The 15,846-nt window shown below is 56.0% G+C and overlaps 1 protein-coding gene across 1 annotated transcript; it reads right to left on the reverse strand.

Moving 5' to 3' along the window:
• Positions 1–2,880: 2,880 nt before the first annotated feature.
• Positions 2,881–5,178, reverse strand: HOXA11 (homeobox A11; the record flags this gene model as incomplete). The annotated part of the gene is made up of 2 exons (XM_081102403.1): positions 2,881–3,113; positions 4,464–5,178. 2 exons carry the CDS (start codon positions 5,176–5,178, stop codon positions 2,881–2,883), a joined length of 948 nt encoding a protein of 315 aa, XP_080958529.1.
• Between the last annotated feature and the right edge of the window lie 10,668 nt (positions 5,179–15,846).

Raw genomic sequence — 15,846 nt, forward strand, 5'->3', positions numbered from 1 at the left:
CGCCGGGCCCGAACTCCGACCCGAGCCGGGAGAGGGAAGCAGGCTCCAGGCAGAGACAGCGAGAGAGAATGTGCCCAGCCCGCTGCTAAAGAGATCTCACTTTTACATCTAAGAAATTGCTGCAAAACCCCAGCCGGGTTTATAGCGGCGCATTCCAAATATGCAAATTGGCCGGCCCCGGACGGGTTTACGACCACATTGTCACAGCCATCGGAGGATGGGCTTTTATAGGGCTCAGAAATCAAACCCTCGCCCGCTCGCCGCCCGCCCGCGAACAGTCCTTCTGGCTAGACTCTCTCTAGCAACTTGGGAGACTCTGGTTAATCTTTAACCATCCCAAAGGAAGTCTTTCCTTAAACCTTGGGCTTCCCTGCCCACCCCCTCCCCGTCCCTCTGGAGAGGCCTTGTTCACCTCTGTGTCTGTCTATCAGCCTAGACATTCATCTCCGGGGTCTGTCCCACTCCCCTTTGAGCTCGAGGTTCCCAGTCGCGCCAGTTAGACAAACACACAAACAGATAAACAAAGCGGGGCCTGGGGCCTGGGGCCTGGGGCCTGGGGCCTGGGGCCCCTCTCCAAATTGGATCCCGTCTGCTGCTCTGGCCCTGCCTGGGTGGCTAGGGAGAGGGTGGGGTGGGGGTGGGGTGGCAACAAAAGGCTCTGGCCTCTCCGCCCTGCCCCTCAAGGTTATGGTGATGGTGACGTCCAATTTTAAGTCAGAAGTTCAAAGGCAGGAAACAAAGAAGAAGCGAAGAAGCCGCATCTTTCTGTCCCCAAAGGGAAAAGGCACTGTCAGCTGGGAGCTGGCGAGAGAGCACCCTTAGAGATGCTGAGAGTCTGCTCTGTCTTCGGACCCAGACCCTTCTCCCTCTTGTGGAAGGGTTCCCCAGGGCACCCTACAGTGGTTCCACTTCAGTCCTGCTGGCCCCGAGGTGAGGGAGCCCAGCCTGGGGTCAGATCCACTGACCACGTAAGGCCCAAGGTTTTCTCTCAGGGCTGGGGCAGTCAGAGGATGAAACCCCATATTCCAAGTCCTGACATACCCTATTCCTGGGACCCCATTTCCCCAAAGGACCTGGCCAGTCCCTTGGCTTCCTAAGCCTGGCTTCTAGTGGAATTAAATCCTAAGTCACCTCCCCACCCCCTCAGGGGCCTGGTAACTTGCCCCTTCCTTGGTGTGTGTTTGTGTGTGTGTGTGCGTGTGTGTGTGTGTGTGTGGGGGGGGGGTGATGGGGTAGACATTTGGCAGTAAAAGGTGAGCAAGGAGAGAAATGTCACACCAGGACCCAATGCTCAAGTTTCCACAGTCTTTATTTCCCTTGTGCCCTGTCGCTTGTATACATGCTGCGACATCCGTGATGAGCAAGAACAGAGGACACTCCTTTACAAGCAGAGCCACCAGACGCTTCTTAGCACAGGGAGGCAGGGTCAGTGGGCGGGGGCCCGGCTTTCTAACTGAGGTCCCCGACACTGTGGGGCAGAACTACCTCAGGGAAAACCCCCAAGGCTTTCAAAATATTGCAAGAAATTAAAAAGACCCTTCCCAACCCCCTTCCTGCCCCCTCTTACACCCCAGAGGAAATCAACTAATGGCAAAAAAAAAAAAAGTATTCAAACAAAATAGGTTATGGTTTCTTTATTTACAAGTCTTTTGAACACCATCCCTGTATGAAGCGTACATTCAAATATTCTTAGCAGTGAGTGAGTTTAACCATGGAACACTGTAAACAGATAGAGCCTTTAAATATTTTCATCATCTTTTTCTCTCTCTACATTGCATCTTTTAAAATTCGCTTTGGTTCCTGCAGGGAAATATATATATAATATAATATTTATCTTTTAAAATAATTCCAAATCACTCTTGAGCTCTTGGAAGGTCGCTGGAAACTTCCAAGCTCAGTTCCGGGGCCTTGAAAGATAGAGTGTGGCGCTGGAACCGGGTGTTTTGGGGAACTTGCGCCCCTCATAGCTGAGGACTGCTGGCCGGGTGGCTCCTCTGCTGAACAAATCCAAGCTTCCATTAAGTGTGGCAGAAGCTTTGCCAAGCTGCTGCACTCCACAGGCATTTCCTGCAGAGATGTAGGGGCCAGCGCCTGGGCACAGCCTCTCTGCTTTTTGATGTCTTCCACCTTGGGGAGTAGAATACTCTGCGAGCAGGCTTTAGGCCTGGCTGAGCGGAGGCCAGGGCGAAGACCCTCTTGGCTAGGAAAAACTAGGTGGGCTGCAGGAGGCAACTGCTAAGCAGCTCAGGATTGAGACAGTGCAGTGAGTGGCTAGGAGGAGTGGAGGGCCACTAATGCCACCTAGAATCGTAGGGTTTTTTGTTTTCCCTCAAGGATCAGCAGCCCTCTCCCACCTCACAGCCACCTTAGTCCAGTCACCTTTCACACTGGCTCTGGAGAGTAACCCCATTCTGGACATCTAGGCACCCTCCCCTTTCTTCCTGCTCCTGTCCCCAAGCTGAACTGGTTTTGGAGATGGACTAGCTTCTTGATGCCTGGGGGGTGGACAGGCTCCAAGTGGAGGGTCCTGGGTGGGGGTCGATCTCCAAGGGGCCTGGCAGGGGGCCCAGTCCCTGGTGGAGACCACACCCAGCCTGAAGCTCCACAGTCTCCAAGAATGAACCACCAGGGGTCCCAAACCATTCATCCTAGTTGATGCACAATTCTCTGAATCCAATCATTGTTAGGAATCTTAACCACAGATGCCCAAGAGAGTCCCGGCCGCCTCCTTGGAGGCTCTCTCCCTGTGGTGGCCCCTCTCCTGCACACCTCCTCTCTTCCAAAGTCACTGTGTGGTGTGCCTTGACCTGGTCAAGGGCAAAATCTGCATATAATCTCAGGCGTATGAAGCCCCCCACCCGATTCCAGCTGGCTGGAACCTTAGAGGAGTGGGTTGGCCGAGTAATACTGTAACCGGTCTCTGTTAATCTTTTTTTCCTTCATTCTTCTATTCTGAAACCAGATTTTGACTTGACGGTCGGTGAGGTTGAGCATGCGAGAGAGCTGCAGGCGCTTCTCTTTGTTGATGTACACGCTGAAGAAGAACTCCCGCTCCAGCTCCCGGATCTGGTACTTGGTGTAGGGGCAGCGCTTTTTTCGGGTGCGCTGGCCACCTGTGGAGGGAGGAGGAAGAGGCAGGGAGTGAGCCAGGTTTGGGGGCTGCAACCCATCCCAGAGCCCCCAGAGGAGGAAAGGGGCTGGCCCCAGGGACTGGAAGCCCTGCCCAAGCCCCTGCAGGGTCTCCCCAGACCCCTACCTTCAGGCTTCTCCTGTGGTCTGGGGACTGGATGCAGGCGGAGGCTCAGCCCCAGATAAAAGCCAGCTCCCTAGATAGGCCCCCAGGGAGGCTGCTGAGGCTGCCTCCAGAGCAGAAGGAGGGCTCCTCACAGCAACAGGCAAGTTTGAGCCGGGAGGCCGCTTTCAAAGCAACCGAGTGGGGGTAGCGGGCGGCCTCCAGCCCGGCCAGACTAAACAAACAGCCACCCAAGGACATTTCACCTTCCAGCACCTGGTGGCCGGTTCGAGGAGGCTGTAAAGGCAGCCCAGGCTTCCCGCTCATTAACATCTGGGGCGGTTGCCGGTTCTTTGTCAGCCCGAGTCCCGGCCCTCAGCTCCTGGCTCCTGGGCCAGCCTCCTGGCCTCCAGGTCAGGAGAAGGCGGTGGGAGCCCCTACCCCGGGCCTTCTCAGCCCAAGGCCACACAGCCATCGGGTCCCCCCAGGGCAGGGCTGCTTGCTTAGATGGGGTGGAGGGAAGAGGGGTTCCCCAAGCCTCTGGAGGGCAGGCTCCACCCGCTCCCCCTTTGGGGAAACCTAAAGAAAAACCCGCTTTTGACAGACCAAACAGCGATTGTGAGTAACAAGCGGCTGGACAGGAGGCGGCACGTAATTGCCACCGCGCAGGAGGAAAATGGCTTCCTTTGGACAAAAAGGCCAACTTTGGGTTAATTTGTTGCTGTTAATATATTGCTCGAGCTAAGCGGGCTATTTTATCCGTGCAACACGCTTCCCGCGCCATCGTTAAACAGCGACGCCTTTGAATCCCGGCCCGGACTGGCGAGCCGGCGCAACACATGGTTTTTATAAAAATCTCCGGATTACCTCGCTATCAAAGGCTCCCGGAGCCCTCGCAGGGGGAATTTACAGGCGCCCACCTCCGGCTCCGCAGCCCCTGCTGGCCCCGCTCGGGGTCGAGCTGCCGGGCTTGGGCGCGGAGCAGGGGAAAAAGGGAAAAAAGGGAGGGTGTTTTCTCGCAGGCATGCCTGGGCCGGTGGGTATTTCACGGCCAATTTCAGCACTCGCCACGTGATCCCGCCTTTTATAACGAAGTTTTGTTGGGGGAAACCTAAAGGCCCTTCATAAACCTTATATGCTTATAAAACAGCATATAAAAATTTAACAGCGGCGCTGCGCTAGGTTTCCAGCTCCCCTCTCCTAAGGCGCAGGGCCCTGCCTTTATACGTACTGGAGCCGCCGGCCCTGTCCTCAGTGTGGCCGGAAGACGACTCGGGGCTGCTGCTGCTCTCGGGGCGCCGCCGCCGCTCCTTCTCCTCCGCCGCCGCCGCCGCCTCCCGGCAGCCGCCGGCGCCGCCGTCCGAACTTGAAGTTGCCGGCGCGCCCGTGGCCGCCGCCGCCGCCGCCGCCGCCGCGGAGCTCGCCGCGGCCGCCGGGGCCCCCTTGTCGGCGCTCTTGTCCCCGGGGTAGTCGGCGGAGGCGAGGTTCTCCGTGGTGCCGTAGGCCGTCTCGAAAAACTGGTCGAAAGCCTGCGGCAGGACGCCGTTCCTGCCCACGGTGCTATAGAAATTGGACGAGACGGCGGGGGTGGGGTGGTGGTAGACGTTGGCCGAGCTCTTGGCCAGCACGTCGCCAGGCACGCCGGCCGCGCTGGGCGCCTGCAGGCAGTCTCTGTGCGCGAGCTCCTCGGCGGCGTAGCAGTGCGCCAGGTTGCCGCGGGGGTGCCACTTAGTGGCGGGCTCAATGGCGTACTCGCGGAAGGTCACCTCGCGCACGGGTTGGACCTGGGGCAGGTTGGAGGAGTAGGAGTATGTCATTGGGCGCGAAGACGGGGTCTGGGGCAGGAAAGAAGGGAGGCTGGAGAAATCTGGACCGGAGACGTAGTAAGTACAACTTGGCAAATACATGTTAGAGGAGCAGGGACCACGCTCATCAAAATCCATCATTGGGCTACCTTGGGCTCTCCGCGGTAGCCGAGCTTAACATGATTCTCCGCTGCAGCTGCCTCTTTGAAGCGGATCCGTGAAGTAGAAATTTGGAGACGTAAGCTGACGTGGAAATCTATCCCCATCCTTAGCAGGGAGGTGCTGGTCATGTGACCCGATGTTGAAATTGACAAGCTGCGAGCTAGTCCCGGGCCTTTTTTTTTCCCCTCTCTCTCTCTCTCTCTCTTTCCTTTTTCCCCCCCTCTGCCCTCCCTCCCCGGTTTCCTTTCTTTGTAGCTACCTCAGGGGAAGCAACAGATCGTCACTCGGTGTTCTCACCGAAAGCACGTAATCGCCGGTGTAACTCATGTTGGCTGGGGGGCCTCCCGGCGCGCGCGGCGAGGCTGGGGTGCGCCCCAGTGCGCTCAGCGGCACGGCCCCGGCCCTCCAGCGCGCCGAGGGCGGTGAGAGCTCCGCTCCTGCCACCCGCCACTCCCCGGGTGAGGGGCGCCCCGCGCTGGGGGCCGCCGGGTGGGAGCTCGGCGCTGCGCGTCCCGTGCGTGGTCGTGGAATCAGTCCGCCGGGAGGATCGCGTTCGCGCCGTCTTCTTCGCGGCCCCCCTCCCACAGGTTTGCTCTGGGCGCCGCGGCTGCCTCAGACCCTGGCTGGACCCCCTTCGGGGCCAGGGCCCGCAGCCTGGGATGTGCCTGCCTCGTGGCTCGCCCGATTTGCACGGTGCCTTGATTACACGCTCGCATTCATGGTCACTTCCGAACCGCGTTAGTGCCTTCCGTCCCTAAACCGCCAACGACCAGGGCGGCTTCCCTCGCGGTTTGTCAGGGATCCGCAGGTCCCGGAGGGCCTTCGTCTTACCCGGGATCCACCTCCCCTGCACCCTCCCTGCTGGCCTCCTCTCCCCACTCCCTGTCCTTGGAGAAGCCCCCTCCTCCTCGCTGCCGGCCGGGCTTCGGAGTCGCTCGGCAGAGCCCGAGGCGCGGGGGCTGCGCAGCCGCGCGCCGGTCTGCCCTCCCGCCTGGCCTTGTAAAGCTGAGGACTGGAGAGCCGGGCGGCAGAGGCGAGCCCGAGCTGCTTCAGAGGCGGTGACAGCCAGCCGAGGGGTCTCCTCCTAGGCCGGCTGCACCCTGGGGGGCCCCCAGGCTGCGAGTGAACTCCAGAGCTCTGGGGGCGGTGGGGCCAGTGAAGAGGGAGCGAGGGCTAGGGAGCGGCAGAGAAAGGACTACCATGCCGCCTCTCCTTCCGTGCAAAGCGTGAGAGCCAGGGGTGTGCGGGGCAGACACTCGGAAGGTTCTGCGCTTTCCTGCTACGCATCCCACAGAGGAAACACACTGCAAAGAAAAGGTGCGCTCCCCAAAGTCCCAGCACCTTGGGTGACAGGCCGCCTTGAGAAGGGTAGGCTTAAGGTAGAGATAGGAGACCGAGGCCACAGGGGCTAGTGGGAGTCTAGTTTTCTTGGGACGAGGAAAGAAAAAAATTGATGGTGGAAAATGGCCACTATTCTGCAGGGTTGAATGAATAATGCTCAGGAGGATGGAAAGAAGTAGTAGATTAACCAGGCATGGCCAGGAGCTGGGAGGGGCCCGCCCCGAGGCCTCCCCACACCTATCTTCTCGGAAGAAGCTGAATGTCGCTGAAGCAAAGTCGAAAATTAAAAAGAATAACCTTTTCCCTTTCCCCATCCAGGAAGTAGCTGAAGGTATTTATATATCTTGGGGAGATTTAGAGTATAAACTCTAAGATCTTTGGTATTTAAGTGTCAACATCGATTTATTTATTTATTGCTGAGCTGACTGTAACTGACTCAATAACAAATCTAATCATGTATTGCCCTGGAAAAGGAATATTCTCATTATGTATTTTCTCCAAATGATGGCTCAACATTGCATTTGAATGTCCGCTGTAAATATCAATAATATCGAGTAATTACTCTGTAGTGGAGTAAACTAATTTATTAGCATGAATGTTTATGCGGCTCCTACTCCCCTCTTTACAAGGGTAGCTTATCACAAATCATACTTCGCAGACACATTGGTTTAATGAACTCTTTATTCCGGGGTTTGCTGCAGGAACTTTCACGCTCCTTGAATCTCTGAGAACTGAACTCAAAATTATTTGTTCGTTTTGAGCTTGACATATCTGTCCACTGTGGCTTGTGCAGAGGGCAGTGACAGTGTGAGGGAGAAGGTCCGGTGGGAAGGAAGGTTATTGGGGAGAGGCAGCTTGAGACCTCTTAAAGCTGCAAGTCACAATTATGGGATTGCTCTACAGCAGAAGAAAAAAAAAGAAGGAAAGAAAAAAAAAACACACACACCAAAAACTTAGATTTCCAGCAGCGACCCACAAGGCAAAATATTTATTTCTCTATAGTATCTCTTTCTTGGAGACGTCATATACAAGGGAGGAGAGGTTTTCCAATAGCAGTATTTGAGCCATTCTCTGGCTTGATGTTGGCTCTCCCAAACTCTCTCCCAACAGCCCACCCAGTCCCCGCCACCCCCACCCTGGAACAAAAGGAATGCATGAGGGGTTTCAGTGACTGTGCCATAACAAAGGCGCCACCACTGCAGGGCTTGCCCCGCCCCTGGGTGAAGGCAAACAAATTCTTGCACTTGTATTAGGGCTTTTAAGACTATAATTGAACCTGGGGGCGTCTAGGGGAACCGAAAACAGTTCTAGACAGACCTGGGGTTTTATAGCAGTTTTGGCAGTCAACTTCAGCTTGTGCCTGAGCAGACCGGCTGCGGTGGCCCGCCAGCGGGGACGCCAGGCTGCCTCCCCCAGCTGCCTGCAGCCCTTCTTCTAATTAGCTCGGTTTCCCTTGGTGCCAGGGAGAAGGGGTCCCCACAGGAAGGTGGGTATGGGGCTGCGCTCTGTTCCGCATAACCAATGCCTCCGGTGTCCTTGAGAGCCAAGCCGAGAGGGTGCCGCAGGTCTGGATCCCATGGGTGTCTGCAGGAGACAAAGGCGAATTGCCCAGGAAAGGCTGGAGCAGGGGAAGTGCTCCGGGAGTGGCTGGCGGGGCAATTGCAAGGGCTGGACAGAAGCGGGGTGCCGGGTGGGGCTTGTCGCCTGGAAGGGGGCACGTAGGGGCGCTGCCTGGAAGATGATGAGGGCAAAGGCTTTTGATGCCAGGAGAAGGGAAAATGCCTGGAGCGGTGAATGCTTTAGCTCCCCGGCAGGGACAGGATGGGGGTTCTCAGATCCCCAATGCTGCGCACTGCTCCCAGCTCCTGCCCCTCTTGCCCAGGAACGTAATGACTGTGTGAATGTTTGGTGGTGGGTGGGTGGGGGGAGAGGGTGGGCGCAGCTCTGAGGATCAGGCCAAATCTTGGGGGAGCGCGGGAGGCAGAGCTGCGGGGTTTGGACTTTGCTCTAAGCCTAATTGACTCTTCCGCTTTGTAGGAGGCCCCACAGCAGAGCTGAGCCCACCCGACTCCGGGGAAGACCTAGTGGGGGCTAAGGCCGCCCTGGAAGTCCAAGTCCGAGTTGCATTTCTTGAAGAGGCTGAGCCAGGCAAAGCTTAACATTGGCCCTGGAGACGGGTTTCCCATGAGCTGTTCTTTTTCAAGAGCTCCACAGCGCGGAGCCATCTCCAGAAAACAATCCTCGGCGTGTATTTCCTTTTATCGTCAACCCGGAGCCCCACGGCAGCTAATGCAAGAGGCCAAAAATGTTTTGGAGGAAGAAAAACAAAGGCAGGAAGTGGCGGCGGACTGACGGTGCGTGTGTGTCTGCGGAGAAGGGAGGGAGCCGTTTCAATCTCTTGTTTTTCCAAACTTCTCTTCTTGTTGTTTTTCCAAACTTCAAGGTCTAGGCAGCCCTCGCAGGGCCGGCCCCGTCGCTCCCCGCGCAACATTTTGGAGATGGCCACCCGGAGAGGAGAAGGCTGGCGCCCGCGCCAACCTCGTCAGGCGGAAATGGCTAACGAGGAGATTTGCGCAGCAGAGCAGACCGAGCCTTTCCAAGGCTCGTTTGATTTGGCCCTAATGTCGGAGGGGGTAGTTGGGGGTTCTGCAGCGCCTCCGGATCCTCCTGGGGCGGGCTGAGTGCGCCCTGGCGGTGATGGGGTTATTCTTGCGCCCGCGCTCCACGCGCCTTCCTAGGCGGGATGTTGGAATAAAGTGTGTCCAGGTGCCTCTGCCCAGCACTGCCGCCTCCGCTTCTTCTTGCAGCCGATGGGTCTGGGCCGCAGCTGGAGGGCGGTTGTTGGCGGTGCCTGGGATTGGGTAGCCCTGGCGCGGTCAGTGCGCACCGGGACAATGTGAGGCCTATTCGCTGAGATTGTTGTGCTGGGGTGTTTCCAGCAATCATTCTAGGGACGGAGCCCCAAAGACTGTCATTTGATAGGTGGCTTAACACCCGCTCACTCCTAAGGAGGACAGAGCTGGGGGTAGGGAACACCTCCCGACTCCGGGGTTCCCAACCCCAATGGGCCCTGTTGCTAGGCTGCCTTCTTCTTCCTTGGGACCAGCAAGGACTCATTGTCCCCCAAATCTGAGAATCCAAGGTCCCTAGTGCCTGCACTTGCAACCCTTTGATGGCTCTGTGCTTAGTCCGCAGTGTGAATGCCAATACCAGGATGCGTTCACCCCATTCCCACCATGGCCAGTCCAGTCTCTTTGCACCTACTGCTCGCCTGTCTCCCGCCCTGCCTCTTTCCAGCCCAGTTTCGCCTTCAGTTTCCTGCCTCTTCTGATGCATCTCATAGGCTGAGCAAGAACTGAGGTGCCACTGGAGGGCACCCAATACTCAAGCACGGAGAAGGGGACTGCTAGGTTCCAGATTCTTCCTCATTTCAGGCCTCCTCCATAGAGATCTATCCGAACTGGATTTCTCACCTTCTTCTGAACACTCCATTCCAAGGCCCTACCTCGTCCTTTTACTCTTCCTTCCTTTCTTACCAGCTCTTCTGCCTTCTCTTCTTAGGACCCAGCTACTGCTTTTCTAGACCCAGCAATCCTGGATGACAGCCAGCCTGGGAGGAGTCAGGCCCTCTTAACAGACAGAAACTCTCTCCCCAAGATCCATAGTCATTTATCTGTGGATCACTTATCGGGCGAAACCAATTTTTTTCTTCTTCTTCTTGCTGGTCTGAGCCTCTACCTTCCTCTATCCTTAAATGTCACACCTGTTTCTAGAAAGCTATACAGAAGACTATTTCAACCCCGTGACCATACTGCACTCAGGTGCAAGAGCCAGCTGGAGGACCCAGGGTGGAAATGGCCATAGCATTCTTTGTGGGGGGGGGGGGGGACAGTTCGAGCAGGCCAAGCCTCTACCAAGAACTCTCTCCTTCCCAGTGGGAGGAATCCTGGCTGGGGGTATGTTTGTCCTCCTTGGTGAGTTTGGGAAATGGGTCAGTCAATTGGCAGATCAGAGCCAATCTATCATTTCCAGGTGCTGTCCGAGGAGGCGCTGAGGCTGAGATGAAATATCAGGAGACTCCCTGCTGTCATTGCTAGGTTGGGGCAGGGGTTAATTTATCCCTCAGGCTTGGCAAGGCACCCCACCTGTCCACAAGCTCCTCTACCCTTCCCAAAAGAACAGAGACAGGTAATGCCTTGAACTTGACCTTTTGGTTGGTTCTGACCTACAGGTTCAATCGTCAGAGGTGCCTAAATATCTGAAGAAGTCCACATCCTTCTCCTGGCCTCTAAGGGGTGGGGCATAGGGCTCAACTGAAAACCTTAGTCACCCAAACAATCTGGTTATTATTTAGTTTCGTGGACCCAAACTGATGGGAGGAAAAGGGCTACTTTCCTTGAGAAGAACTATTCTTTTCACGGTGGTGTACTCATTAGAGATATCCCCCCTACCAAGTGGGAACAAATGGGATGGGGGGGGTGGATTTTGAAGGGCAAAGCCCATGTTCTCAGCGTGTGCCTTCCATTCTCCCTGGAGCTTCGGCTCAAACGGGTTCCCCCAGCCGCTTGTGTCTGCAATAAAGGGGACAAATGAGGGCGGCCCAACCAGAAGGTCAGCTGTGGCCCTGGGGTCTTGGTCCCCACAGTTGTAGCCCCCAGGAGACAGCTCCTCAAGCTCCTCTGTTTCTACTCAGCCACAATGCATGGTTCATATTCCAGACTTGAGAAGGGCGAGCCCCAGTCCAGTCCAACCCTGCCCTAAGAGTCTCTGCCACATGGCCCGCAAGGCAGTTCTGCGATGGTACCCATCCACAGGCAATCTCTCCCGTGGCTAGTGTCCCCTCAAGGCCCTGCTCCACCATGCAGCCCTAGGGATAAAACTCAGCTTTTCTGCTTTCTGGGGGGTGTGAGGGGGAGACAAAAATCTTTGATTCACCTGGAGCAACAAGCTCAGCAGCAGACCAAACTTACACTGTTTGTGGACCGCTGAGCCTGATGTGGTGACCTGCTTCCAGCAGGCCCTGAAGGGACTTGCACCTCAAGAACACAGTGAGTGGGTTCTTGGGGCCCGGGATCAGGGGCTTTTACCTTTGGCAAAATGCACCTCACTTCCTGACCCAGATTTTAGGCAGAAGAGGAAGGGCATCAAAGGTCTCACCAAAGGCCTGCCACGCATTGAGGTTGGCGGCCTGGACTCAGGGACCTCAAGAAAGGCTCCCAGAGGGGTCCTTGCTCCCTCATCCTATTCTGGGCCCAGTGGACCTGACCTGATGGCCTTACCCGTCCCTTGTTTCTTGTTTCTACGGGAGTTAAGGACTCAGAACCCTCCGGATCCAACCACGTTCAGTCTCTCCACCTTGCAACTGCAGGCGCTGCTGCCTCTCACCAGGGCCAGGCCTCACGCTCTCAGCCTCCTGGACCCTGCTCTTCCAGGACTCCATGTGGCACAGCCCGGGCCACCCCACCGCTGGCGGCGGGGACTTTTCAATAGGGCTGGGTGGGGGGGGCGGGATGGAGAGAAAGAACTTCTGCCCCCAGTCCTGGAGCCCGGGCTATCAGAACCTGCTTGCCGCGGCGGCCAAGTGTGCATCCCGCGCCTTCCTGGGGCCGCCGCTGCCACCGGCCCTGACCGTGGAGGCGGCGATGGCGCGGAGGACTTGACCTTTGCTGCTGACAGGGAGGTCGCTCTTTGAGCTGAAGGGAGGAGGATTCGGCTGTTTCCAGCTTCTCCCGCCCAATAGCAGCCTGGACAATCCTCCCCTGCAGCACCGTTCACCCCCATTCCCCCCTCCATTTGGTGCAGGGTCCGCCGCCGACCCTCAGCCTGAACAAAGCCCCCAGCAGAGCGCTCGCCACCTCCTTTTCGAGCTCCCGTCCCCAACTCCCCGAGGCCAAAGGCTCCGAGTTAAAGCCCAGCAGGCAAGGCCCTCCCCATCGCCCTCTTCTCTCGCTTGACCCCGGCCGCCCTCAGCCAGCGCCAGGGACTACTGTGGGTGCCAACCGGCCCCCAGGTCGTGCCAACTTTGCGCGCGCGGGGTCCTGGCCTCGGGCTGCAGGCGGCGCCGGGCCGAGCGGAGCGGAGCGGAGCGTTGGCGGGGCGCGGGGCGCGGGGCGCGGCAAGGCCGGAGGCTGCTCGGGGCCCAGGCGGAGACCCGCGGCTGCCGGGGCGCCAGGACTTGGCTGCTCGCGTCCACGACGTGGCCCTGTGCGCCCAGCTCGCTCCCGCTCCCTCGGATCTCACCCCACCCCTCGGCTCCTCGGAAAACGGAAGTGTTTGGTAGAGAAAAACACGGTTTCTTCTCAGCCCATCTCAGAACCCCTATGAGAGAAAATGCTCCTGTCAAGTTTTATTTCCCGTGGCAAACCACCTTCCACGCTGCCAGGAATGAAGGCCGGGAGAGATTAAATACCCGATTCTTCTCCGGGGAGGGAAGGGCGGGGCGGAGAAGGTTGCCCCCGCACAAAACAGTCGTTTCACTCGGCTCCTCCTCAACAAATCAGCCCGGGGAGGCCCGCGAAGGGCCGCTGGGCGGCGGTGACGTCAGCTGCAGCTGCGGGGCGACTCCCCAGCGCCGGTGCCCCGCGCCCCCGGGGCCGCCGGCGCGCGCCTGGGGGTCCAGGGCCTGGGCCTCGGCCTGCGTCCCTGGGCGTGCCCGCGAGCCCCAAGCGAGGCCGGCTTTGCAGGGGTTGAGCTTCCATTTTGAGTAGAGGGTTCAGGGACCAGCGTGGAGGGTTTGGGGCCTCGACCTTGTCCCCGAGGGGCGCGCTTGCCCGCGGGTCTGCGTCCCGCACCCGGGAAGCGCCGCGCCGCCGCACAGCCGCGCACAAGGCTTGACCGCCTCGGAGGCGCCCTGGTCACAGTGGTGCCTGGTGGACCCCGCTCTTCGGCGGCGACGGGGCCGTGCAGAAATGAAATCGGCTGTGGCCAGGCCTTGCCTGCGTTGACCCAGACATTTTTCTGGGCCGGCGTCTGTTTTCTTCCCTTGAAAATCCAATTTAAAATAGCAAACAGCGCCTCGGCCTTCGTGGGCGGTGGGCAGCTGCGCGAGGACGGAAGCAGCGCGATCAGAAAAGTGGGTATTTTCATCAAGAACGAAGTCGCCTGTTACTCACGGCGGCCCCGCTGATGAAAACGTATGACGGTGTGCCCGTCCCACGCCGGAGGCAGAAAGCGCCGCAGGCCTCTCGGATGGCGCTACCTTTTCGCGCAGGAAAAATGGCGTGGGAGCAACTCGCTGCGCCTTTCTCTGATTCTTCGGGTCTCGGGCTGCTGACACGCATTCGATCAGCTTTCAAGGAACGCGCTGGTCAGCGAGCCCCCGCCGTCTCCTCCGCAGAGGCCCGCACATCCGCACATCCGAAGGGGCGCCCCTGAGCCCACCGAGGCTGCAGCTGAGCAGTCCCGGGGCAGCCTCCGTCTCCGTTCTGAGCCTCCAGCCTCGCGTCTCAAGAATCCGCAGAGAGGACGGGAGAGGCCGCATCTTCCCCAAACACACTCAGCGGGGTGTAAGCGGTGCAGATTACACGGTGAAATCGCTGTCCCTGCCCGCACACCGCACTATCACCCTCAGCGGGATTGCACTGCCCCGTAATTTTTAAGAAAACATTTCAACTAGGTTAAAAAGTTCTTAAAAATTCTTCCTTAATTTTTTCTCTCTCAAAAAACAAACACAAAACAACCCACACAATTTAAATGCATGGCTTCAGCTCTGCATCAGGCATTAATAGTAGTGAAATGAAAAGTGACATTTTACAATCATCCACTTAAAACACCTTAATAAATTTGACAGCATTAAGAGCAGATGGGAAAAGTAGGAGTTTTTTACCCCCTGAATTCCATATGTACAATTTTTTTAATGGCAACATGACAGGCCATTACAGGATTTAAAATCTTTGCTAGCTTCATAAATGAAAACGGTGTCCAGGCGTTTGCATATTTACAATGTCTTACGCGGAGAGTTTCCCTTTAAAGAAGTATACTCAGGTCAGCTTCAACAGCACTATCCCAGGGTCTGGCGTTATTTTCCCGATATCGTGGCATCCTCCTGAATGTCTTTTTTTTTTTTTTTTTCTCCCTAAAGGTTTAGACTAATTGATTTGGGGGCATTAGGGAGCCATCATAATCCAGGCTTACTTCAGGTTGTCTGGTAGATGCAGGGGAATTTTAAACAAGAGGGGAGTTAGGTAAGATCAACATTATCAACAACCATTTTAGAACAAAGAGAGGGTAATAAAAAAAACAAACTCTGAAATATCTTCTGTCATTAGTTTCAAAAACTGCAGGGAGAGGAGAGAGAGGGAAAAAAAAAAAAAAATGACTACTTTACCCAGAGTTCCTGCAGTGGCGATGGCTGGGAAAGGGGCGGTATCCGCTGCAGAGCTGCCGCCGGCCTCCTTCCTAGGCCTGAGGCTGCTAGGATTTCTTACATCTAAAGAAAAATACCCCGTCAACAGGAGAGTCCCCTTTGGAGCTATTCGTAAACACACAGTTTGATCCAGTTTTGAGGGGGATTTCCCACCACTTTAAACATCGGGGGCGAAAGTTGTGACTTTGGAATGATGGCAGCTCATTCAGAAATGGAGTCCTGTGGCCCAACACTTGGGGAGGTGGATCCGAAGCATCATTTTCATTTGTTTCCTCAAGTAGAGTCCCCAGGGCAGCAAAATTTGATTGCACTTCACAAGACCTTTTCGTATGTATGTTTCAAGACCATGCCGTTTTTGAGGACAACTTTAGAGATTCTCTAATTCTCCATCTATAAACGAGCTGTACGTCTTTCGGTTGGAGAGGTTTCCATCAGGTTTGAAACCAACCAATATTATTTTCCATAAAATGATGAATATAGTTCTTCTGGTCACAATGGCTTTCCTCTAACATAAAAATAAAATTAACCTCAACTCAAAATTCTGCATCAGAAGGCTCCTTGGTTCCACTAACATTGCAGTACATACGTGCATAGCATGGATTCCACAAAAACACGTTACCCTCTGTGTATAGTAAATATATAAACATACATATGTATTATTTATTACTCTAACCACAGCCCTGATGTGTTGTTGGGGGTCAGAAATAGTAAATATAGTACTTGTTATTATTACAGTTTTGATGGTGGTTGTTCATATTAAATGTATATATTTCTTCCACAAATCAAATGGCAACTCTGCAAACATCAATATAAGCTTGCCCACCTCCCAGGAGCAGCACTCAGCTCTGAGCTATCCAGGATAACTCTCCTTCTGCATCTGTATTATGGTCATTTTGTAGACATGAAATCTTTAAGCTCTTCGTACTGACCTCTTAAGAGGT

The sequence above is a fragment of the Myotis nattereri genome (genome assembly GCF_964212035.1).
Source record: "Myotis nattereri genome assembly, chromosome: 11".
In the NCBI taxonomy this organism is placed as follows: domain Eukaryota; kingdom Metazoa; phylum Chordata; class Mammalia; order Chiroptera; family Vespertilionidae; genus Myotis; species Myotis nattereri.